The sequence below is a fragment of the Jaculus jaculus genome, chromosome 14 (genome assembly GCF_020740685.1).
Source record: "Jaculus jaculus isolate mJacJac1 chromosome 14, mJacJac1.mat.Y.cur, whole genome shotgun sequence".
Classification (NCBI taxonomy): domain Eukaryota; kingdom Metazoa; phylum Chordata; class Mammalia; order Rodentia; family Dipodidae; genus Jaculus; species Jaculus jaculus.
In genome coordinates, this window is record NC_059115.1 from 79,099,421 (window position 1) to 79,125,886 (window position 26,466).

At 38.4% G+C, this 26,466-nt stretch overlaps 1 protein-coding gene across 2 annotated transcripts in view; it reads left to right on the forward strand.

The window, feature by feature from the left end:
- The window catches only part of Edil3 (EGF like repeats and discoidin domains 3), a 413,243-nt gene that overhangs the window by 306,268 nt on the left and 80,509 nt on the right, over positions 1–26,466 (forward strand). For both annotated transcript variants that reach the window (XM_004651638.2, XM_045133604.1), the window contains 3 exons: positions 6,460–6,615; positions 9,415–9,559; positions 14,395–14,579. In XM_004651638.2, the coding sequence (XP_004651695.1) occupies positions 6,460–6,615; positions 9,415–9,559; positions 14,395–14,579 (486 nt within the window). The remainder of the gene's footprint in view (positions 1–6,459; positions 6,616–9,414; positions 9,560–14,394; positions 14,580–26,466) is intronic.

Below are 26,466 nucleotides of genomic sequence, written 5' to 3' on the forward strand. Positions count from 1 at the left end.
AACAAAGGACTTGGGAGATGATCTAAGTACAAGATTAAAAGAGTCTCTCAGCTCCTGGGTCTACAATAATTTTAGAATTTTTTTTTCAAGGATCTAGCACTTCTGAAACTATTTTTACTGACAATTTTCAAACATGTAAAATGTGTTTTGATAGTAATCTCTTCTTGTGCTTTCTCTTGTCCCGCTCCCACATCTGGCTTCCACTGAACTGCTCTTTCCATCTAGCTCTTCTCCTCTTTGAGGTCATTTTTTCCCCTCTTGTCCCCCATCCATGACAGAATGCTGATTGGGTGAATATTGCCCAGGAAATAATAGGTGCTATGAGTACATGGCTATGTCATGTCCACAAGATAGCATTCTGCAGCCTTCCTAATCCTCGGACTCTTATGTTCTTTCCATCATACTTTTGACACATTTTGTATCTCTTCCATAGACAATGTCAACTGCAAAAAAGAAAAAGAAAAAATAAAAACAGGTTTCTCTGAGCAAGGATGGGAACATCACTAATCGATGAGCGCAAACAGGAATAGTAAGGTGCTTTGATGAGCACAAACATGCAGTCAGCCAAGTACCAGTAGGAGCTTCTCCACGGGGACCTGTGACCTTGCAGCCCATGTGCTTCTGACTGGGTTTGCAGTACCAGACAAGAATGCTTTCCTAGGGACTGAAGCTTCCAATCTAACCAGAGACTAATGAATTTTCTGGTAAATGAATTATGGTGATTTGGAATAGATTTAATTTAATTTGTGCTATGAATAAGATTAAGTTTCAACGTTTAAAATCCATATGCATTTCCTTTAATGTCAACCAACCAAAATAGAAGATCTTATATATTGATGGGTAATAGATAACTCAATTGATAATGAGCAAAGGATCTGGCTGTTTGATGTATTTGAATCGATTTATTTGTTTCCTATCCTGCTCTATTTATCTGTCTGTCCACATATTATTATCATGCTCTTTTAAAAATGAACATGCTACTCAGTTATTAATTACCAGTATTGGTTAATTATACGTTGATCTTACATAAAGCCAATGCATAAAATTAATGAGCTTCACAATTTATTGATTCTATTTAATTATCAATATTCATTGTTCCATCCTTGACCAGTATGAAGGATCACTGTGGCATATTTTCTTGCCCTCTAGAAAGTGCTTTAAACTTTGTCCGGTTGCACACCACTCTCTTCTCCAGCTGGCTCTTGTGCTGATAAAACCATCTTACTAGGGAACATTATTCAATCATATTCCTCATACATAGTATGTACAGTTATGTTTAATTTATGTAATTGTTCCAAGGCTATATTTCAAAATCTTTGCTTGTGCTTTCAGGAATCATTATTATTTTACATTCTTAAGCTGTCTTTTCTACTAGCGCACTTAAATATTCATATTTTGTTGGTTTCTTTTTAAAATGTATTTATTTATTTATTTGAGTGAAAGAGAAAGAGGCAGACAGAGAGAAAGAGAGAGAATTGGTGTACCAGAGCCTTCAGCCACTGCAAATGAACTGCAGACACACGTGCAACCTTGTGCACCTGGCTTAAGTAGGACCTGAGGAATTAAACTTAGGTTCTTTGGCTTTGTAGGCAAATGTCTGAACCATCTCTCCAGCCTGGTTTCTTGAACATAGTATTTGCATTTCTCTCAGAATTTGCTATTGATGTCTTGCTGAGGAAAGGAACCTCATGCCCTAGCATGAGCTATTCTAGAGGACTGAGTGATGTGGAGAACACATACCTCACGGCAGAATGAAAGCATCTCTCCTCAAGCCTACGCTCCCTTCCCCCTGAAATCCATTGTCATTACCAGGCCCTCCACCCCTGTTTTAGCTCTCGAGCCCCTCAGTAGGGACATGGAGAGCAGAGGGAAGAACACGCAGGACTGTCAGTAAGAGAGGCTCCCATCCCAGCCTTGCGTCACATTTTTGCACTGCCTCTCCGCATGGCTGGTGGGAACTGAGAGGAGTGCTGACCAGCAGAATGAGAAAGAAAAATGGTACATCTAGAAAGTTCTTCCCACGTGGGGTCCTCATTGCCAGACCTTAGAGTTCTCCATATGTGATCAACCGATCGCTGTGATATAAAAATTTATTGCATTAAGTGTTTAGATTTGTGTTGTTGGTGTTGTTGTGTGTGTGTGTAAGACAAAGTGAGAAACTGATAAAACCTGGTGTTTTCTGCCTAGCAACTTTCTATATTAGAACATCTGCAATGCTGGATTCAAGATAAATACCCACTAGAACATTCTACTTTCTATCTTTTAAAAAATGTATTAAAATAGCCCTGTACACATACTCACATACACACTCCATACCATAAAACACCACAAACACACAATTATTACAGCCCCCCAAATGCCTTACTAGTGCATAACTCTGGAAATTGTTCAGAAATTGTCTTCACATTCTAATTCTGACTATCATCGTAAATGAATGTAGCACTCCAAACACCTTAATAATAAATGGCTAAGTGCTAAAAATGTAAAAGAAATTATTTTCACTTAAAAACAAAACAGCTAAAGGCCAGACTTCAAATCACAACTTCTAGAGTTTTCTGTAAAATGGATATAGTTAAATTTTCCATATGTTTATCGTATAATCTCTATGTATTGCAGTTCTCTTAAAATACCTTTCACAAGTCAGGAAATTAAGTTTCAAAGGCTAAGAAAAAGTCACTAAGCTCACATAGGAAGAGAGTGAAAAACAACCCTAAGCTTCTGAGTGCTGTCTGCTTTCTTCCGGGGCTCTGCACAGTTTCTGAGCACATGGGACAGAGTGATTTTTCTGTGCACTGACTGTACCAGGGAATACACTTTGACCTGAATAGTTTAGAATATTTGATTTCATAAAGTTACATGGTGTACAAAGAAAACAATGATTTTTTAAAGCAAGATATGTAAATGAAAATATATTGTTTTATACACAAGCACCTGTGAAGCTCACAGAATAGTTTAGAGATGTCCACTGCAGCTGGGCGTGGTGCACTGCAATCCCAGTGTGCATTGAGCATAGCATCCGGTTTGCCCCGTGTGGCCCAGTGGACCTGTGATCCCCTTCCGCCAGTGAGATCTGTCAACCAGTCCAAACATGTAAAGTGGGATGGGCCAAAGGAGACTACTTGAAGCAGGTGTTTAGAGTAGAGCTGCTTCTAAAGCCTTGCTGCAGTCTCTCTCCAAGGCCTCATTCATCTTTATAACACCTTATGTTCCTAGATTTAAATTTGTGTATTATCATGAAGGTGGATTGCTTTATGTTGAATCCCATATTACCCAAGCTTAACTGCTGGTTAGCCTGATATGTAACAAGCACTAACACTTGTTGATCCAAAATCTGCTTTGTGTAAGCCTTTAAAAAATTTAGTTTTTATTTATGAAAACAGTGCTGACACTTAATTACAAAAAACTTACCAAAAATAGATACAATTCAAATGAGGTGATCCTTTACATCTTGGAAATATCTATCACCTGCATATCCATCTATCTATCTATCTATCTATCCATCTATCTATCTATCTTTCAATTTGTGTGTATGCATGTGCGTGTGTGTGGGTGTGTAATTTCTAAATATAGGAACAAATGTGCTAAATGTAATTTGTAATGATTTAGATAAAATTTAGATAAAATTTAGATATTCAGGTTTTAATTTTTAAGTCTGTAGCACTTGGAACACTTAAGCTTCGGGCAATTATTGTGTAACTCAAGATAATTTGGCTATGTACAGGAAGTATAAAAAAAGTAACTGAAATAAAATAAAAGGTAATTGAAAAAGGAACTCTCAGCAGCAAAATTAAATGTGGAAGTTGGCTTCCTAAATGTGAGGAGATAACATGCAAAGCGCCCACAGTTTATGTTGTGTGCATGGGAAAGGTTTGAGCTCTAAAGAGCCTCGGACTATAAAACGAGAAAAAGAGCTTCAGGTACAAGTTGGGAGAGAGGGCTGCTCTTCCATAGCATGCTGCTAATTTTCCTAATGCACTAAGAAAATTGGAAAATTGTCTTTCAGAGGTTCACTATTCCAATGTACATAGTAAAAAAAAAAAATAGATGGCTAATTGAAACAATGTAAAATATTTAGTGTAAAATTTATATTGATGGGGCATCTTCTCTTTTTAATCCCCTAAACATGAGTGAAGCTTAGGTGTAAAGATATTCAGGTCTACAGTAATCATCGTGACTGACTATGAAATGCGAAAAACAACATTGCCTATCAGAATCTATCCACCCAGAATTACTTGAAGAACATGAAATTTGGCCCAGAATTTTAAAACAGAGATGTGATGTATCAGGTCAGCACAGTTATTAATCGCTGTACTTCAGACCCTTGGCTCTCAGGTAACTAGTGCTAGCTACAAACGTGAGTCCGAGAGGGCGTTCTGCTCAGCGGCGGGAGGCTGGAGACCGCTCCGAGTGCTGGGGCACACTGAAGTCCCAGGCTCCCCTCAGAGAGTTACAGGGACTAGAAAGCCATGCCAGCCCTTGGGGAGGAGCCTCGGTCTGTTCAGAAAACGACCAACTGAGACGGTGAGAAACTTCACGGATGGAGTCCCTTGCTTCTTCACACACATCCTCTCCCATTGAAATGTTAAAATGAAAGTCTCATCATACCATGGAAAGCCCTGGTAACAAGCATCTGAGGGTTTGCTAGCTTTTGCTGAGAAATGGTCTCTGAATTATCAGTTTGCTACTACAGTGATATTTTTACATTAAACAGATTTATAATAGTAGAAAGAAGGGACCATTATAAAAATTTATCGGAAGTAACAACATTCTGCAAAGTTTAAGTGTTTGTAAACATTATAAATGCAATTAAAGTGAATGAATGAAGCATATTTTAATGGCTTATTCTGTGAGAATAAAGTATTTTTTCACTGTACCACTTACATTACTTTCATTTTTATTTGTGTGTGTGTGTGTGTGTATTTGTTTTTTCCAGGTAGGGTCTCACCTATTTCTCAGGCTGACCTAGAATTCGCTATGTAGTCTCAGGGTGGCCTTGAATTCATGGCGATCCTTCTACCTCTGCCTCCAGAGTGCTGGGATTAAAGACGTGTCCGCCATGCCTGGCTTAAATTACTCTTTACATGTTAAGAGTAAAATAGTGGTCCTGATTTAAGTGTGAGAGTATTTTAACAAGTAAATGATTATAACTTCATTGGGATGTGATTTGGCAGTAAAAGAAAATACCATTTACAAAGTTTACAGGTGACAAAATAAAGAAAATAAAAACTGCTTGGTGAAATTCTAACACTACCCACACACATGGCTCTTGACATAACCCTTGGCAGATATTTCAGTTTGAAGATCTAGAAACCAAAATTACTTTTGTTTGTTTTGTCATTATTATTACCTTTAACTTTTCTTACTCTAAAGTATGATGTTCATGTTTGGTTTCTAATGGAAATTGAGTGGTCAATCAGTTATGACACATTAAGAGATTTACAGAGATGTACTTGGGTCATTTTGAAAGAATATTTCCATCATTCAGTTTAGTGATGCACACGTGCACAGCACAATCAAAGAAATCCTTCTACAGTTGTATTTTTGAGACACAGTTCATTTGTCACTAATAATAATATTATAGATATTCCATTATAGGAGGAATATCATGTACCTTTTCACTATTGGGATAAAATACATGACTAGAAGCAGCTTAAGAAAGGAAGAGGTTCATTTTCAGCTTGCAAAACCATGGGTGCTTCTATCATGGAGTGAAGGCATAGTAGGAACAGGAAGTCCTCACTTCACCAAATCAGCGGCCAGAAAGCCTAGCGAGGACAGGCGCGGGGCTGGGATCAAACCTCAGAGCCCTCCTCCACAGTGACAAGGTCCTTCAGCAAGTCTCCGTCTCCTAAAGGTTTCCCAACTTTCCCACTGGTGATACCGCGTGGGGATTAATCATCCATTCAAAGAGTGTGCTGTTGTAGTTACTTTCTTCTTGCTGGGGTAAACTTAAGGAGTACCATACCTAATGACTCGCACTCTCCAGGGGAAGTTCACTGAAGGCAGGGGAACATGGCGTGAGCAGAAGCTGGGCATCACCTCTGCCTCTGCAAGGAGAAAACAGAGACAGGAGAGTGAACTGACTTCTAGCAAGGGGGAGCAGCCCGTAGTGTGCAACGCTCCCCTCCACAGCACACCTCCATCACTGGTGCTCCACCTCCCAAACTGCCATTAGCTGGGGAGAACGCATTCACAACACATAAGCTTTGGCTGTACAACCGATTCAAACCACCGTATAAGTCTACTGGGGTCATTTTCCATTCAACCCTCCACATGACATGATTTTAAATTTATACATACTATATGCTTGTTTTACATGTTGACATGAAAAGTATAACATGATGAAAGCATTTCATTTTGCTTTAAATCTATACTGGTAATAAAAGTGCTCCTTCCATTCACAGTACTGGTACTCTAAAAAGCAGCTAGAACATCATTGATGTTGGTTTGCATTTTCAGATAAATTTGCAAAGGAAAATGAGGGTTACTGGTGTGATTACCCAAGGAGCAAAGAGGATTGGAAGCCCAGAGTACATAAAATCCTACAAAATTGCCTACAGTAATGATGGAAAGACTTGGGCCATGTACAAAGGAAAAGGCACCAACGAAGATATGGTAAGAATCATTATTCAAATCATTTTAATTTTTGAATTGCTTAATTTTAAATATAAAAATCTATTGATAACCATGAATCATAATATGACGCCTAAGCCTTCTGGAGGAGTCTTATGTTCATGGTGCATGTATGAAGCTCTTTAGTTTTAAGTGGGAATAGAATGAAGTGAGCAAGAGTTTCTCTAAGTTATACATTTGTAAAAGCTGTCATTTATAATTTTCTCAGATTTTAATTGGTGGTCTTACAAATTTAGCAAAAAGTCAGCAGTCTTGTGTTTGACAATTAAATTTTACTTTAAGGCCAATCGGTTTTTCTTTTTCATTTTCTTTGCTCTCACATATCAGCATACTCTTTAATCAAAGAGCTACTGAACAAAATCATTATAAAACAAACAAGATACTTGCCAAATGACAGCAATGATGTTTATCATTATACTTTTCTTCTTGGAAAATATATTTGTTACTTAGCAACATAAAAATATTGTAGAAGAAATAGAAATGGCATTCAATATTTCGTTTGCCTGTCTTGTCATTATGCTGTTCAGAATTTTTAAATTAATTCATTAAATTTTAGATTTTATAATATTGAGGGGCTGAAGGGATGGATTGGTGGTTAAGGCATTTGCCTGAAAAACGAATAGACTCAGATTTGATAACCCAGGACCCACATAAGTCAGATGCACAAGGATCACATGCATCTGGATTTGTTTGCAAGTGATGAATGCCCTGACATGCCCATTCTTTCTTTTTCCCTTCCAGCCCTCCTTTCTCTATCTACCTTTCTCTCTCTGTGCCAAATAAATAAAATAAAATAAATTATGAAATATTGAGAAGGCAAATCATCCATTTCAAAATAAGCAACATGTAAAATACACAAACACACACACACACACACACACACACACACACACACATATATATATTATAGGTGCACACACGCATATATATACAAAGGCTGCCATGGAAGATCTTTTGAATTGTAGACTTTCTGTTTAATTACTCAGGTTACTTTAAAAGATAAAATAAGAATGTGCTTCAAAAAACGAAGTTAGGGCTGGAGAGATGGCTTGGCGGTTAAGGCATTTGCCTAAAAAGCCAAAGGACCCTGGTTCAATTCTCCAGGACCCACATAAGCCAGAGGCACAAGGGAGCACATATATCTGGAGTTCATTTGCAATGGCAGGATTCCCTGGTGCACCCACTCTCTCTCTCCCTCCCTCCCTCTCTCTCTCAAATAAATGAATAAAATATATTTTTTAAAAAATGAAGTTAGGCTAAGGAGGTATCTTGGTGGGTAAAGTTTTTACTACAAAAACATGAGGAATCGTGTTCAGTTCACAGTACCATATAATGCACCTATAATCCCAATGTTGGCAATGTGGAGGTAAGAGGATCTCTGGGAATCACTGACCAGTCAGTCTGCCCTGGTGGATAAGCTTTAGGCCAATGTAAGACCAATCCTATAAAAACGTGGGAAACATTCCTGAGGCCAGTGCCTGAGGAGCTGTTCTGGCATCCATATGCACCCATAGGGGCTGTCGCAGTCAGTTTTGCATTGCTGGAGGAAATCACCCAACCAAGAGCAGCTTGTGGGAAAAAGAAAAAGGTTTATTTTTGCTTACAGACTCAAGAGGAATCTCCATGTTGGCAGGGGAAAACGATGGTATGAGCAGAGGGTGGACATCATCTCCTGGCCAACATCAAATAGACAAAATGAACAGAAGAGTGTGCCAAACACTGGCAAGGGGAAACTGGCTATCACACCCATAAGCCCGCCCCCAATAGTACACTTCCTCCAAGAGGTGTTCACTGCCAAATCTCTACCAGCTGGAACCTAGCACTCACAACACCTAAGTCTGTGGGGGACACCTGAATCAAACCACCACATTCTGCTGCCCTGGCCCCCATAAATAAACCATCCATGATGCAAAATGCAATGCATTCAGTCCAACTTTCAAAGTCCCCATATTTTTTATCAATCCTAATCATGTTCAAACATCCCCATAATCCAAGGTCTTTTAACTGAGCCATAATACCAACCCCCCCTCCACAAAACCCACAATGGCACAGAATAAACATTCACACTACAAAAAGTGGCATTGGGCATAGCAACAACCATCTTCAACCAATACAAGACTTAAAACAACCAGGGCAAATATCAAACTCAGTAGCTTCAAGTCCAATAACTCTAGTCAGTGAAAAATCTGATAATTCTAACCAGCAACAAATCTCTGGAGTTTCAATTGTACCTCTCCATCTAGGCTACTCACAGTTCTGGAAAACTTCATCTGGGGCCAGTAGCTCTCCTTAGCAGCCATCTCTTGGTCCTGGCATCTCCACTGCAAACCAGGGTTCATCCTTACCACTCCATTTGGTCTTCATGCGGGCATCCAACAACCTGCTTCACACTGCCCATGACCCTTTCCAAAACACAAGACCATGTTGCAAATTCAATGACCCTCTATTTGGTGCATTTATTACGCTCCATAATACCAGGTTGGTGCCAATTTGTTAACCCAGGGGAGAATAAACCAGACATTGAATAACAGGACACTCCTTCAGCATTCAGGCCCTTTCCAAAGACTGCATTCTTCCTGTTGTCCCAGTGCACCTTCCCCATGGAGCCACATCCTCAGCCTTTCCCAGGACTTTTTCTCTGTGACAGGAGCTCGCTCTAATAGCTGACGCTGGCCGGGCCTCATCGTGGTGCCGTGCTTGATCCGTTGCTCCCGGCTGCACACATTGCAGGCACGGGGCACTGAGGTCAGCCTTTGAAATGCTGTTATGTCTTTCCCACAGGTGTTCCGTGGAAATGTTGATAATAACACACCCTATGCTAACTCTTTCACACCCCCAATCAAAGCTCAGTATGTAAGACTCTATCCCCAAGTGTGTCGAAGGCACTGCACTTTGAGAATGGAATTACTCGGCTGTGAACTATCAGGTGAGTTTCATATTTTCTGTTCATATACTGTCTTAAAGAAAAAAAGAACATAAAAGTGATTTGCTATTAAACTGTAGTTTTTCATCACCAAATTCATTTTTACTACAAAATGTCTAGATCATAGTTCAATGAGAAACAGCATGCAGTTTATATGCACCATTGAATGCTCTACACCATGTTACACGATTGAATTAATATAGGAAGCATAATGCATTTTGTTGAGTGGTCAAAGAAAATACCACGAATTTTTCTAGAAAGTTTTGATAAGTTTAGTTGTGTCTTCTTGTTTTGAGTAGTAAATATGATTTATGATTTTAGATATAAAAAAACTAAAATCTGCATGACCTCAGAAATTGCACAAATTGAGGATTAATGATACATAAAAATAAAATTCTATCTTTGGACTTGTTGAACTTTTTAAATTATATGAAACATATTAAATTTATCTTTCCTCTCTAGGGAACAGTAGTACTTCATTCAATACCAAGGTTGTTACTATAGATTAATTCTTAGAAAGTTCTCAGCCAGCAGCCTGCTTGTTGGACAAATACTGGTTACCCAGCTCAAGGGTAATTAATAAAAAAAAAAAAAAAACTCAAGAGTTAAATAATTCCTGCTCCCCAGGGGCATCAATACTGGATACAAATGTGAGGACCCAGTGTGGGGATCTCACTACAGTCCCATTTCATTGCATCTACATTTTGAACTGAGTAGAAAGGTACCTCTGCATATTTACTCTGTTATATTTTGCCTGTTTGTTTCTGTATCTCTGCCATCAAAATTTACCTATCTTTATCTATAGTTTTTTTTTCTCCAAACAACTGTAAAGTAAATGAAAAATTCATGTGTGTTACTCTTTAGCATAGCCTCAAAATATGGAATACTAACTTATTTAAAATAATGTCATTTTTTAAAATAGAAGATCAAATTTCTGGCAAGAGACAACTGTAAATTTTTATTCATACAGACTTTATAACTATTTCTCATCCTATATTTATTTATAATGCAAGATAAGGGAATATTTTAAGCAAATAGAAGTTGGCATTAAAAAGGATGGGCTGGAGAGATGACTTAGTGGTTAAGCTCTTGCCTGTGAAGCCTAAGGAACCCGGTTGGAGGCTCGATCCCTTGGGACCCACGTTATCCAGATGCACAAGGGGGCACACACCTCTGGAGTACATTTGCAGGGCCTGGAGGCCCTGGCATACCCATTCTCTCTTTGTCGCTCTCTCTCTCTCTGCCTCTTTCTCCCTCTGTTTGTCACTCTCAAATAAATAAATAAAAATAAAACAAAAATATTTTTTTAAAAAGAAAACTTATTTTGTGTGCTAAATTTTAAGAAATAAAACAAATTAAAAATAACCAATTATCAATGAACCTATTAAATTTAAGAAAATTATAATAATAATTTACCCAAAAAAGGAAAATCTGCTTTATGAATCTTTTTATATTTAATATTGGTATCAAACTCAAATATTTACCATCATTAGTTACCTTTACAGTGATCTTGTTCCTATTTTGATCACTTGACCTAGCTTATTGACTGGCAGTAAATCTTATCAGAATGATTGCTGTGGAGGGTTTGTATTGCATGTCACTATATCACCCAAGGACAGTGTCGTCACTCAGCCATTCATCATAAAACAATCAGGACGAAGCCCAAGTCAGAGGAGGTCTGGGGTAAGCCTGTGGGTTTTAGTTGCTTAACATCACCTTCCCCAGTTTTTCAGTCTTTTGATTCATGAGGATCAGTCTGTCAGACATGACATGATTACACCCCTAAGGTGTAAATATATTTTACTTTCAAGCTTGACAAGAGGTTACGCCTGACACTTCACAGGTTTTATTTTTTCAAAAAGAATAGCGCTGTATCTCTCAACCCCACAGATAGATTGTGAACTTGCAGGCAGAGAACAATATCTTTTGGTGGTGTGGCTTCCAAAGGCTGGAGCATCTCACCATCAAAATAATAAATTTCTGTGTTAACACTTCATTTTGTCCATAGCTACCCACATTAGCAAAAAAGATAAACAGTTTATATGCATGAAATTATAAGGATGAGAAAGAAAATTTGTCATAAAAACCTGCTGGAAGAAAATTTTAGTTGTAGTTCTTAGAAAAACTGGCATGAAATTTCCTAATTTCATAACTACTTCTATAGTTTGCTGTACAACTGAAGCCTGTTGTCAATGACCTGTCACAAGGTCTTTAATCTTGCCTAGAAGCACTTCATCTCTAACCAGACACTTGAAAAGATCATCTTTTAAATTGTCTGAAAGAAAGATCCCATTATGTATTTGGAATGAGGCAGATCATGACCACACTTAAGGAGTAAAGCACATTTACCAATTCTATGAGAAAATAATTATTTAGCATTTCTTCCTAGCTAAAAGTGAGATAACAGTATGGGTATGACATGAATTTTATGGCTAATCATAATTTGTCAAAGATATTTCTTTGCTATCCAGGATTTCAATTTGGAAAAGGTTAAAAAGAAAAACAAACCTACATCTGTTTTCCCTTATACCTCCTCCACACTTTGCAAAGACTTTAGAGAGGATCTAAATGGCAGACTTCAGAAGACGGCATGTAGACAGTGGAAGTTCTGCTGGAACCCCTTGAAGATAAAAAGCAGGCTATGATGGCATTGACGCTTTCTAGGTTACTGCTATTGTTAGAAAATTTTTGATGATTCATTTTGGTTTTTAATCAGAATTCACCTTCCGATATTAGAGCTGTGTTTATCATCTGACTTAGGCGAGAAGTCTCTGTCTCATCAGTAATCTCTTTGCCAAAACAACAGCGTTTCAGTGTCATTCTTTAGAATGTTGGCAGAAGGTCAGCAGTGGAGGTAAAGAAGGAGGGAAGAAATACAAGCAGAACTCTCAGTTTGATTTAGATGGATTTGGACAAAAGGCAATGAATTCTAGCTAAATATTGCAGTGGGTGTTTTAAACCCCCTTTCAGAGTCTGCCCATTAAATGTCTTAGGTTTAGCCAAGTTTCCAGTCAATCACAGGTTATTATTTGGTACTCACTGATATTTTGAGGCTTAACATTGCTTTATGGAAACAGTAGAAGTAGCCACCACTTACTCAGTCCTCCTTTGACAGCAATGTTCCCAAGTACATTATAAACTCATTTATTTATTTATTTGAAAAGAAGATAGAGAGAGAATGGGGTGCACCAGGGCCTTCAGCCATTGCAAACAAACTCCAGGCACATGCACCACCTTGTGCATGTAGCTTACATGGGTCCTGGGGAATCAAACTTGGGTCATTTGGCTTTGCAGCCATCTCCACATCCCCTAAACTAAGTTCTTGAACATCTCTCCAGGATAGTTTTTTTTTTTTTTTTTTTTTTTTTATTGTCATCACCATTGTACAGATAAGAACCCTTAAGACAAAGTGGTTGAATAACAGTTACAAGAACACATACAGAGCCAGTGAGGGGAAGGACCACAGAGTCTGAGAGAAGCCTGGAGAAGTCCACTCAATCTCTGCTTCTGTGATAACCTAACTAACTTGAGTGAGCTTCTTTTCCAAAATGCAACAGTTGTATACACGGAAACACTGCTGCTGGCTAATATGTTGATAAAACCATGCTCCTTATACAAATTTAGTAATAGTCATGTTTATATGTCTATTCTCACACATTGCCAAGGTCAGACAAATCCAAATTTTGTACTTATCAAATTCGAAAATGAAAGCGCTAGATTCACATCCTTTTTCAAGTATATTCCAATGCTAAAGTGTATTGCCTGTGAAATATAAGCATTTAAGAAAACACTTAGGCCGGGCGTGGTGGCGCACGCCTTTAATCCCAGCACTCAGAAGGCAGAGGTAGGAGGATTGCTATGAGTTTGAGGCCAGCCTGAGAATGTAGGGTGAATTCCAGGTCAGCGTGGGCTGCAGTGAAACCCTTCCTTGAAAATCCAAAGAAAAATCAAAAAGAAAAGGAAAGTTTTAGCTGGTTATATTTGTTTATAAGAATTTTCTCATGTCTCTTTATAACCTCATTTGTTGTGATAAATTTCAAACTTGCACAGTTCCTCACACAGTTTTTACATTGAGAAACTATGACCTCCCTAAATTCTGAATGAGGCTATGTTAATACAGCATGGATTAATGGTAAGCATTAGGTCAGAGGCATGGTGGCCTGCTATAAGCCCAGCAATCAGAGGCACAAGGCAAGATGATTGCCCAGGTTATATGCCAGCCTGGACAATACTTCCAGATAGAGTCACAATAAATAGTACATAAATAAGCAACCAATTATCACATACTTCTTAATAAACTAACTGCTATCTGCTTCAGAATATGACAGTGAAACAGTTTACAAAAGTGACTCTGGTCTTAGGGAACATTTATTTGCAGTATTATGAAAACCAATGAAAGAAAACCAAATATTCTTTATGAGAAAATGTCCCAGTTTCAAAGACACAATGATATTGTTAAAATCTAGGGAACAGTCAAGACAGTTCCAGTAATGAGATGGGAGAGAGCGTTTCAACATTGTTTTCATTTTACAAAGTCATCTATCACAGAAAAGCAGTTTGAATTGTCTGTCTTGTTTTCAATTTTTCCAAAATATATTCAGACAAAATAGCCTGAATTGGCTATCTTGTTTTCCTATTTTATTCCAGATTTATTTCTGATTATAGCCCCTGTTTTGAATTTAGATGTTGTCTCTTTGGAGGAATGAATAACATTATGCTTAATCTTCTCTTGCCTATCTGAAATGAACAAGGAAAGTTGCAGGATGAGAAATTGTTTTGCTCATGGATTTTTTTGTTTTGTTTTGTTTTCTTTTTTTCTTTTTCTCATTTTCTGTCAGGCTGTTCTGAGCCTCTGGGGATGAAGTCAGGGCACATACAAGACTACCAGGTCACTGCCTCCAGCGTCTTCAGGACGCTCAACATGGACATGTTTACTTGGGAGCCGCGGAAAGCCCGGCTAGACAAGCAAGGCAAAGTCAACGCCTGGACCTCTGGCCACAATGACCAGTCGCAGTGGTTGCAGGTAACTTAACCAGGATTGTTTCATCACCCACAGCTCCTTCTCCTTACCAGATTTCCTGTTGGCTGAGGGGTTATTACATACATTTACATGTGTGTTTGTCTTTCTCTTTTCCAAAATGATGAGACTGAAATTCCTTAGGCAGTGTCATTCCGGGGCTGGTAAGATCCCTAGCACTGGCTTGGAGATGCCACGGGCAGCTTGAAGCAACACATTATATGCGCTCACACTGCAGGTTGGGCAGGTCAATCAATCAATTTTGAGGCAACTTGCATTTTGTTTTATTTTTCATAAAACTTTGCATTTCACATTGGTTTTAAAAGTGTAACAGGGGATCCAGATAGAACTGAAATCCTACCACTGACCTGCAATCGCTCCCATAGCGTCATGACTCATGACGCTTAGCTCTTCACCTGTGCTTGCTTAGCAATTTGATTACACTCTCATAATAAAACTTGCTTACAGAGGGACGGCCTGGATCCCACACGGTCTGGATATCTTCTGTAAGTGAAGCGAGGTTGCACTCAATGCTGTTAACAACCGTCTTTTCACATGCGCTTATTTGTACATTACTATTGAGTAGGCTTAGTTTTGTTAATGTGCTCGGTGCAATAAAATATGACAGCTCAATTTCATAATGAAGTTTCTTCACTTGATAAAAATGAGTTCTACTCAGTGATGCTTTTGCATTCTGTTTCGGTTTGACTGTCCCCGGTAGGCTCAGGTATTTGAAAACCTCATGTCCAGCTGCTGCATGATTTGAGGAGGTCGTGGAACCCTCGGGAGCTGAGGCTTTGCTGGAGGAAGGTCGCTAGGGGGTGGCCCTGGGGCTTCCTGGACACCACTTTCATTTTTGTCTCTTCTTCCCCATGGCAATGTGGTGAGCAGAAACCACAAACCACAACACCTCATCCTTTAAACTGATTCCTTCATGTATTTTATCCTAACAATGAGAAAGGTAACTGATACATATGTCAATAAGCTTGAAATCTGAGATAACCTATGAAAATGGTGAATGTTGCTTCCTTCATCAAACCATATAGATAGTCACTTTTTAGTCGTTTTACTAGGTCTTTTTTTTTTTTTCTCCTTATCCCTACAATTAGAAATACATGTTTTCTTTTTCCCCTACTTGGATTTTCATTTCACGGGAGCACTCTTGAGCTGTTTCTCTAGCTGCTGAACATCATGGGTAGTCATGTGCACCTTCCTGCTGCTATTGCTTGTGAGGGCAGGGGATGTGCATTCAGTGTGTCTCCCCAGGGCCGGAGCCGGCGTCTTGCTGTGCGTGGAGCACTGCTTATGACATTGAGCCACTGATGCACGCAGTGCTGGCTGTGATGGGTCTCTGTTGTCTGCACCAACACTGTTCACGCTCGTAACACACTACTTGTTTCTAAGCACATGTTAGTTATCTGACCACTATTCCCATACCTGCTTTTTCCAGTATTTTTCTTGCCCATTGCATATACCTTCATCTATCTGACACCCACCGCCCCCACCCGCCACTAATGTCTCTTTTACTAACTCTACAGGCTCAAATTAAATGATTTATAAAATACTGTTTCCAACTTATAAAATCGGATTTGAGTATCTTAAAATCATTTCACTTCAAAGCATATCGTAATCTAGGCCACCATCTAGCGTGAGGGTTCCCGCAGAAACCTCTAGGTCTGCTTTTCAGTTTCCCTTTCTAACTGCTCAAAATCTACGTTTTGAGCTATTTAGCTATTTGTGTGTTATTGTGCACTTCAAAAGTGAATATATTATTTTATTTCTTTCATGTTTAAATCCTACAACTGCTTTCTCTAAGCCTGTAAATAAAGCATGAAGCCCTCAGTATCGCCTACAAATATTTATCTGATTTAGCCTCATTTCGCTTCTTTCTGTACTAATTAAATTTGCTTTAGCTTCCACAACTGTACAGTATCTTTCTCACTCCCTCCCATTATAAATGCAGTCTTCCTACAGAAAGAATAACACCCTCAGCCTTCTGCTGCGTAAGTCCCTCAGGAAGGATGCGGCTGCTCCTCTCTCTGGGCAGCTTTGGCTGCCAGCCACGGCCTGACCAAGCCTGGTTAGGTTCTTCTACGCACATCGTCTCACTGTGTCACCGATAAAGCCTTCCAAGACCCCCGGCAGATGGTCGAAAGCACAGATGATACTGAACAAGATGTGGCTTTCCTCCCATATGCCTTCCAGCATTGATACTTTATAAAGTTTAAATTTTTGCATCCACGTTTTTTGTTTTGTCACATCCTTGACAGCATTATTCATGTGCTTGCAGGCTATTCAAAAGTAAACCAAGAGTTAACTGAACAAAAATATTTCAAAATCCTGGCATTCAATAGTATAACCAAAATTGCTATGCGGGACTCCTTCCCGCTCAGGTAGTGCCGAGGGAAGGACCAGGCCTGCTGGCTCCTCCCTAGGGGTTGAGAAGGATGGTGAGCGTCGTCAGATGACCCAGACCTCTCCTGGCCACCGGAGCAAAACCACACTGAGTCGGGAGTCTTTTCCATGCAGGAACTCGCAGAAACAACTCGCTTTATTACTCTGAGCAGTTGCCTATATCATGTTGGGGACGAAGGCGGGGATTTTAGGATGGGGGAAGAGGTAAGGGCCAATAATAAACTATAACTATTGAAATGGTAATTACAATTAACACGCGGAAGTGGCAGGCCAGAAGCCATTAGGCGTCTTGCTGAGTCCTAGCTGGCCAGAGACAGGTCGCCAAACTTTAGCTAGGCTCAGGAAGTTCCACTAGGCCTCACGCCTGGGCCTTTCAGAGCCCTACATTGCTACAGAATGGCTAATGGGCAGGTAGCAGAGTGTGGATATGCTTAGCAAAGAGAGGATTCATATCTTAGAAAGGACAGAAAGCCGTAGCTCATAATATTCATGATATGAAACATTCATGGAATAGGATGCTACTTAAAATTTATGAATTGTTTATTTCTGAAATTTCCAGTTAGTATTTTCATATTGAGTTCTCTATGAGTAACTGAAGTATTGAAAGAAAAAGTATAGAGAACAGGGATATTGTCTGCTCTTTTCACTAATTTTCTCTCTGTAGTCTTTTCCCACTTTATTACACATTGAGCTTTCATGGCAGATGGTTTGCTTCAGGCAGCTGATACCTGAACAAATGCTTACAACACTGATGTAAAGTAGCCACTTTATACCATGCTGAATAAAGACTTGTTGGCAAAAAAAAGTTACATATTTTGGTTTTAATCTTCAAGGCAAAAGGCATTGTTACATATTCCCATTTTTTTTTTTTTTTTCCATTTTAAGGATCAAATCTAGGGCCTGATACATGCCAAGTGAGCATTTTACCACTGGTGGCATTTTAGCCCTACATTCACAGATTTTTTCCTTAGGATTTTAAAAATGAATATAAAATTTGTATCAAATTCAGTCTTCTTTAAAATATAGTATTGTTTAATATTTTAATAATTTTGATAACTGATTAATTTTGCAAGATTATGGTCTTTCAGATTTTCACTCTGAAGAAATCTTGAAGTAACTCCATTTGGCTAAACTTGACAATGAAAAAGTTAGCTAGTTTTATTTTATATAAAGTATTTAAAATTTTGGCTGGAGACATGGCTTAGTGATTAAGGCACTTGCCTGCCAAGCCTAAGGACACATGTTCAACTCTCCCCCAGCTCCCATGTTAGCCAGACACACAAAGGTGAGGCAAACACAAGGTCGCACATGTCTACTAGGTGACACAAACATCTGAAGTTCAATGACAGTTGCTGAGGCCCTGGCAGACCAAATCTCTCTCTCTCTCTCTCTCCCTCTCTCTCTCTCCTGCTCTCTCTAAAAATAAAGTAAATAAATAAAATAAAATATTTTAAATTTATAAGTATTAAAGTCATATTTTTGGATTAACTGTGTATCAACAATAGTATTCAGAAATCAAAATGACTTATAAATTAAGGGGATATATTTTACACCACTAAATTAACTCAGGCAGGCTGCTAGACATGAGAAACATCAACAAGAAGGAACTGCCAATGGCAATTTTCTTCCAAATGACAAAAACAAAACAAATGTCCTCACATGAGTCAGGATGCAATTTTCAGTGCACCTCCATCCAACCCTTTGTTCAATATGACTTTCGACTATCTTCTTAATGTCACTTTCACGCTGGCATCAATTTATTTTCTTGATGACAGATTTTCTGTCAATTCATAGATCAGTGCTTTAAGTGAATGTCTAATTTTTGGCATGTCAAAACATACCCAGACTCTTCAATGCAAAGTAGATTACATCTTTCCTTTTATTTATTTATTTTTTCTGACATTATGGAAGAAAATGTTCTAGGAACAGGACTGTGTTTTATTGTTTTCTGCAGAAGAGAATATGTGTTGTGCCCTACACTGTTACTCTGGTGCTTCCTTGATGATTTTTATACAATTATCATTTATTATATTATGTACAAGATGATGTTTGAAATGTTCCTGTAGTGATCAGTTGTTATGCTTAATAGAAGTTTCTGAATTTATACATCTAGTAGTGTCTATATATAAAATGAATTAACTCTCATCAATATCACCACAGAAGGAATTCAATTTCTGTCATTTAAAGGATATTTCCTCATCATAAATGCTTGAATTAGGTTCCAGTCCTTATTTTAAAAGTCAGTATTCTATCCAAGTATATATATATATTTTAAAGATATCTGTTAGCTTCTATAGTTCATTTCTCAGAAAACAAGTTCAAAAATCATATTGAATTTTTATAACAAGTACCCAGTATTTGATAAGTCTCTACTTGCTTTTCCAGTGGTTTCTATATTTACTATAGTATTGCTATAAATTCTCAATTATAGTAAAAATAAATGTGTATATGTATTCTTCCTGCAAAATGAAACATCATATAAAACAACAAGATATAAGGAAATATACTGTTAGTTTGGGTGCAGATTGGAAGTGGTATTGACAAAGTACATTGCCAAACAAAAAAATTAAATGTTTTCATTAGGGTAATAAAAGATTTTTAGGTAAATAAACTTGATTCATCATGAAATAAATATTTTTATTATCAGAAATAAGACCATTACTTATGATAACCTTATAAATTATATGATTCATTTTAGTGTGGTTTATAAGGTTAAATAATAAGACCTGTAAGATTGGGCATGGACTGACTAAAACTTGTTTTAAAACAAGACATTGCCAGCTATCTTACAGTGAATAAACTGTATACGCACTTATTATTTTATGGTGTTGATTAAAGAAAGTGCAAAATTCACAATCTGCAAATAATTTATTAAAACCTATAAATGTTAACATTCTATAAGTGACTGTTAATAAGAAAAATGCTTTGACTCAGGAAATGGCCTTCTGATATCTTTTATGAGGCATTCATGAGTCGGTGGTAGACTAGACTTCAACCACATAAACAGCATTAGTGCAGTGGTTAGGCCACATATTTTAGTCTTGACCTTTGCAAAAAAAAAAAAGTTTATAAGGCTACAGAGCTTCATTTCAATATTAATTGTGTCGTAATGTGTAAGAAAGCAATTGCATTTACGTTTCCAATTTAAGTAAGCCTTAGTTAGTCAACCTAATGCTACTTCAGATTTATAAAGACATTATTTTGACCATAAAATTCATAAGTGGCTTTTAATGCTCCGTAGACCCTTTATTTACAGAAAAGCCAAGTGACATAGGTTTTCAACTTTCTTTTAAAAATTTTTATTTACTTATTTATTTTGACAGAGAGAGAGAGAAAGAATGAGCATGCCAGGGCCTTTTGCCACTGCCAACAAAGTACAAACCCATGTGCCACGTTGTGCAAATGGAGTTGATTGGGTATTGAGGAATTTAATCCAGGCCACCAGGCTTTGCAAGCAAATACTTGTAACAGCTAAGCATTTCTAGAGACCCAGTCTTTCCGTTTCAGTACTCTTTTGGGAATCATCTGTGGAAATGAAGGGATCTTTGAATTCACAGTTCACAATGCCAGTATCTCACACATGGCAAAGAGGAGGCCTGCTGGGAAGCTCTTCGGTAACATGATCCTAGAGACCGCACATGGAGGGGAAGAAGCTGCCATGTTTAGATAATGTTAACATGATTTGCGTTATGACATTTTATAATTTATCCTATCAGTGAAAATCTTCACCATGCAATTAAAATACCTTTAACAAGCACGCATAACTATAGAGGATATTGTAACAGGAATGAGTTATAGGACAAGGAGAGGACAGTTAGTAACTACTGCAGAATTTGAATGTTAGCAAATCATTGATTTTTTAATCCATATATTATTATTATTATTAACAACATATTTCATGTGCATATATCATGTGTTGGTACCCTCCTTTTCCTCGTTCTTGCTCTCATACCACTGGGGACGCTCCTCAGTGGGATTGCAATTACTCCCTATGGGGTTGTGTGTGATGCATTGTGGGGACAGCAGTCTGTTAATTTGGGGGAGAGGAAATGTCTCTGGCTCTGATGTCTCAGCCTGTGTCTCTTTCAATCTTTCCTGAGCCATGGTGGGTGAGTTTTAAGTCTGCTTCAGTGAGGAGCTCTTAGGAGCCTCTAGATCTCTGCTTTGGTAGGTGTTGAGTGTCCTCAGGGTCTGTCTCCTTCACCCTGGTGCTGATTGTCAGGTTCACCATGGAAGCAGCCTGCTTGCTTGTCTCCCCAATTCCTCTGTGGATTCAGCTGTGGCTTGGCTGAAGTGTGAGGGGTAGTTTATCTCTTCAGGTCTTGCTACCTTCTGAAAGAGAAGAACAGACTCTCCAGTGGAGAGTGAAGTCAGCGCAAGTTAAGTGTGATAAGCATTATTAATTCAGGGAGAATTGGATGTATGTAATCCCTCTTTTAGCCAAAGACTAGTGGGAGCTTGACACTGGAGAACATAATCTTTGTCTCCATAGGATTCAGATATGGTTCCCAATTCCAGATATGGGTTCCTTTACACAGAGCTGATCTCTTACCAATCAGAAGGCTATTGGTGACCCACCAAGGCTGTGCCACTATTGCACTGGGGTGTACATCCTGTCAGGGTGCTTGCTTCTGAGTAGCTTAGACCTCTGGTTATTCAACCATTGTTGGCCACTTTCCCCCAGTAGCTCACATAGCGCTTTCCTGCAGTAGACCAGCTGTGTGGGGACTGGCTCATTTGTGGATTCTAGCCAGGTCTCTCCGTGTTCTGTGTTGGCAGCATGTGGTGTCTTCAGCAACAGGGTCTTACTTTTTGCTTCAAGCAGGTAATCAAGAGCTTTGACAGAAACCTGTCTTGATTTCAGTATCTTGTAGTTCTCTCCAAACAACAGCTCATTGTGGGCTGCAACTGATTTCTGGTACAGACCAGGGACAAAAAACAAAACAAAACATTCTTTAATGTTTATTATTATTACTACCATTATCATTATTATTATTAACATGTTTTGTATGGATACATCATGTGTCGGTACCCTCTTTTCCCTCCTCCCTGTCCCCATTCCATCGAGGACTCTCCTCAGTGGGATTATAGGTATCCCCATGGGGTTGTTGTGGGAACAGCAGTCAGTTATTTGGGGGGAGGGAAAGCTCTGGGCATGATGTGCCTTAGGCGACACCCCATCCTCTCCAGGGTACTTTCTTCCAGGCTTTGCAGGTATGCACCTTGACTGTGAATTCATCTCTGCAGCCCATGTGATGATTTTGAAAGTATTTATTCGAGTGCATGGGGTGACCGTTTTCAGAAGGCAGTTCTCTTGAGGAGTCCTGAGCACCACTGATCAGCCACATATCTTCTGTTAGATGACAGCTGCCGGTGTGTCTATGGACCTGCCATGTTCTCTAAGCATGTTGCGCTACGTTATGAAAACTGTATTTATTTTTATAACGTTACTCAACACTGAATATGCACACAGATTAAATATCTGAAAAATGAAGTTCCTAATTATTTGTTTTAGAGTAGAATTAATTGGAAGGAGAAGAAATAGTTATAGCTTTTTTTTTTCTTCTAATAATCTATTGGCATGTGCTTGTTACATTGCATCACATTTGAGAAATTGCTACCCAGTCCAACACATTTGGACATGACTAATTTTACCTGCTTTGGCTAGTTTTGTTTGTCCTCAGCACTTTTGTAATATTTCCTCCACAACAGGATTGCTATATGGAGTAAATAACTCACTCTTGTTTACATTCATGATTATAGACATGTTTAATTCATGAATATTTATTTGCTCACAACAAATATTACATTCATTATCTGTCATTAATAAATTATCATTTCTATTAGGAAAACATGGCCTAGTGAATGAACTTTCCAATCTCCTGTGTCTTGGTTGTTTAAAATCTCTATTGTAGTTCGATAGCACAGTGTATATCTTGAAAAGAGTAGGTCTGTCCAGCCATATTTTTACCTATATTAACTTATGGTCACATTCTTCTCTGGGACCCATTAAGATAAGGTCAAGTTCATACACTTCTACCTACAGACCCCAGTTAATCAAAGTTTGGCTTTATACTGTATTTTCAAAAGTAAAACAAATATGCTGTTGGTTTTGGTCGTAACCTTAGTACCAAGGCCAAACGAGCTTTGACCTAATAACCAAGATACCATGCACAGGGACAGATGCCGCTCTTTCTGATGGCATGTGTTCTGCTGCTGAGTGTTTGTTGGAAAGCCAGGCTCTGCCCTGGCTCACATGGCGCCACTGCCCGTTCACTTCACAGCTTGCCACCACGCCCCAGTGCGCCCCACTCAAGCTGTGCTCAGCCTCTGCCCTCCTGATTTCTGGGCTCGGTGTGAATCCACACTCTTCCTCAGCACTCACAGTTCTGTCTGTGCATGCACTCCTTCTCTTCGGATAGCTTCAGGACCAGAATTGGGGCCTTCTGACCAACAACTCATTACTTCCAAGTTGATTCTCATGTGACTGTGAGAAGATAAGTTTGAAGAAAGATGTGTCATGCTTCATCCCCAAAATGTAGTATTTTAAAATTAAATAGGATCTCTTCTCACCAATTATGGCTTTGTCAAATACTTCCAGAATATACAGTGAATGACAGCAAATTGATGAAGTGCTCCCCAGAGAAGTTCTATGCTGAAATGCGTTGCGAAGACTCTCTCTCCATCTCGGTTCTTACTCATGTGTATTACCACTGAAAAGACTGCCAGACATTTTAGAGGAAGGAGATTTATTTAACCATATTTTCCTTGGTGACTTTTAAACTTATTTCATCATGGGATGCTATTGAAAATAATCACCTTCGGCTGAGGAGATGGCTTAGCAGTTAAAGGTAATTACATGCAAAGCCTGCCAGCCAGGGTTCAGTTCCTTTACATCCATGTCAAGCTAGATGAACAAAGTGGAGCATCATCTGACATGCTTGTGCAGAAGCAAAAGGTCCTGTCATGCCCATGCTCCCTATCTCTCTCCTCACAAATAAATATATATAACTATTTTAAAAATAAATAAAATAGACTCGGCATTGTGGTACACACTGTTATTCCCAGCACTAAGGAGGCAGACGTGGGAGGATCATTGTGAGTGCAAAGCCAGTCTGGGACTGTACAGAATGAGCTCCAGGTCAACCTGGGCCAGCATGACACACTACCTAGCAAATACCAAAAATAAATAAATAATAACCACCCTAATATATCTCCAGGAACTTCTTTGCCTATGATATATCAAGTTACATTTCTATAATACTTTATTATTTTTAAATGGAACTTACAATAATGGTTCACTATATTCGTATAAAAATCTGGGTACATATCATCATTTTCATAAAGTATTCTACCTGAAAATTTAAAAAAAAAAAAATCTTGGAAAGATGCTACAACTTGGTCCTGGAAATGACAGAATTAAGCCAAAGTTTCAGTATATTTTTTTTCCACTGAGTGTTATTTTTCAAGGCTATTTACATCCAACCTTACATATAGTCAGATCCAACAATAACGTCATCTTTTAATTTTTCCATACATTTCATCAATTCTCCACCCATCCCTATATTTTAAATTGCATAATGATTTCAAAGAATTGCTTTCATTTCATCTTTAGAATACACCTGAGCTAAAGCTAGTTCAAATGTGCCTGACAACTCGCCAAGCCCGTCGTGAGTTAAATGGACCACATATACCTACCACCCACAGCAAGGGAAGTAGCATGCCAACCAGTTCACCAGCCGAGAAGCTGATCCCATGATGCAAAGGGCTATGCCAGAAACTTGTAAAATGGGTGACAGACTCGTGTTTTTAATTCAAGTGGTAAACATTTTCTGTCTTGTTTGTTGAGATTTTTTTTAATAACTTTATTTAACACTGTTTTCCTTTTGCTAAAAATGACAGTACCATCACTGGGCTGTCTTTGCATAATCTGAACTTTGTCCCTTAAATATCATGCACCCTGGACTTGCCTTCTCATTTCAGTGGCTGAAACACTTTGTTTGATAGGCATACAACACTACTGTAGAATCCATGTTGGAATGTTCATCATTTTACCCTAAATGAGCATTGAAACTACGAATCAGCTGCTGTAAGGCATGCTACACATGCGGTGTGACAAGAACTCTAAATGATTTACATCATTTTTTTTTTTTTTCTGCTAGGTTTTCCTCACTTGACATGTCAGACCTTAGCCTCCATGAATCTCATATTTTTATAGTGTCACATTTTTTTCATCAATTTAACCACTCTTTTGAATCAGAAAAATTTTAAGTATAAGTTCAAATTTTCACTCCACAAGAGCAGGTTCATTTTGCTCATTCATTTTTTTTTTTTTTTTTGCTATCCTTTTTTAAACTGTCTTGAAATGCCATTTAGCATGAGAAACAGAAAACCAAGTATTATCTAACTATTGTTAATGATCCTTAAAAATACAACAAAGAATAAAACCTTGTAGTTATTATCTTCAAATTTTTATGAATTATTGTAAATATTATTGAAATTGCATATGCAGCTACATTTGCAAAAAATAAAACAAGTTTGGTAAAGAGGGTTTAGTTAAATGGCTAAAATAGTTTAGAGTCTCCACCCTTCTCTACTTCAAATGACGAATTTTATCAGCCTTTTTCAAGGGTAAATAAACGATACTTAAAATTGGCTAACTTTTATCTGTTTCTTCTAACAACTTACCACATATTGGTCGCTCAGCTTTTGTTCTTGTTTGAGAAGCACTGTGGCTTTTACTCCCCAGTGCTGCAGGATTTGATGGCCCGTCGTGAGCATCCCAGGACCCATCTGCTCTGTTAGGCATATGCCTGATGATGTGGGAGGAGCTGTAATGCCAGATAATGGGCCTAAGCGTACTTGGAAATGAAACACTAAATATATATATGCGTATGTTTCCTACAGCTGCCTCCAGCTGTAATGGGAGCTGGGAAAATTCTAAGAATAAAGCAGCTCAAAGATTTCAGTGGAGAACAGAACTGCAACAGCTGCTCTTATCTTCTGGCTTCTTGGGGGTCAAAGTCATTTTCTCAAAGTGTACTTAAAGAATACCTGCATTAGGATGAAATGGTACGGGCTGGCTGAAAATACAGATTATTAACCTCCATTTCCAGAGATTCTCACTTTATTTTTTTGAGTACTTTTTGGAGGCAGGTCTTGCTCTAGTCCAGGGTGACCTGGAATTCAATATGTAGTCTCTGGGTAGCCTCAACCCCATGGTGATCCTCCTACTTCATGCTCCCATGGGAAGGGATTGAAAATGTGCACCACCATTCCTGGCTAAAAATGTGCATTTTTGAACAAATATCCTGGATTATTTGTGTAAGATGACTCTTGAGAAAAGAATTATTTACAGGAAATAATTTTCATTTGTTCATATATGCACACACACACACACACACACACACATATATGTATGTATATTTTTTTAATTACTTGATTATGTATCTAATCGATACCTAGAAGTAGAGTATTA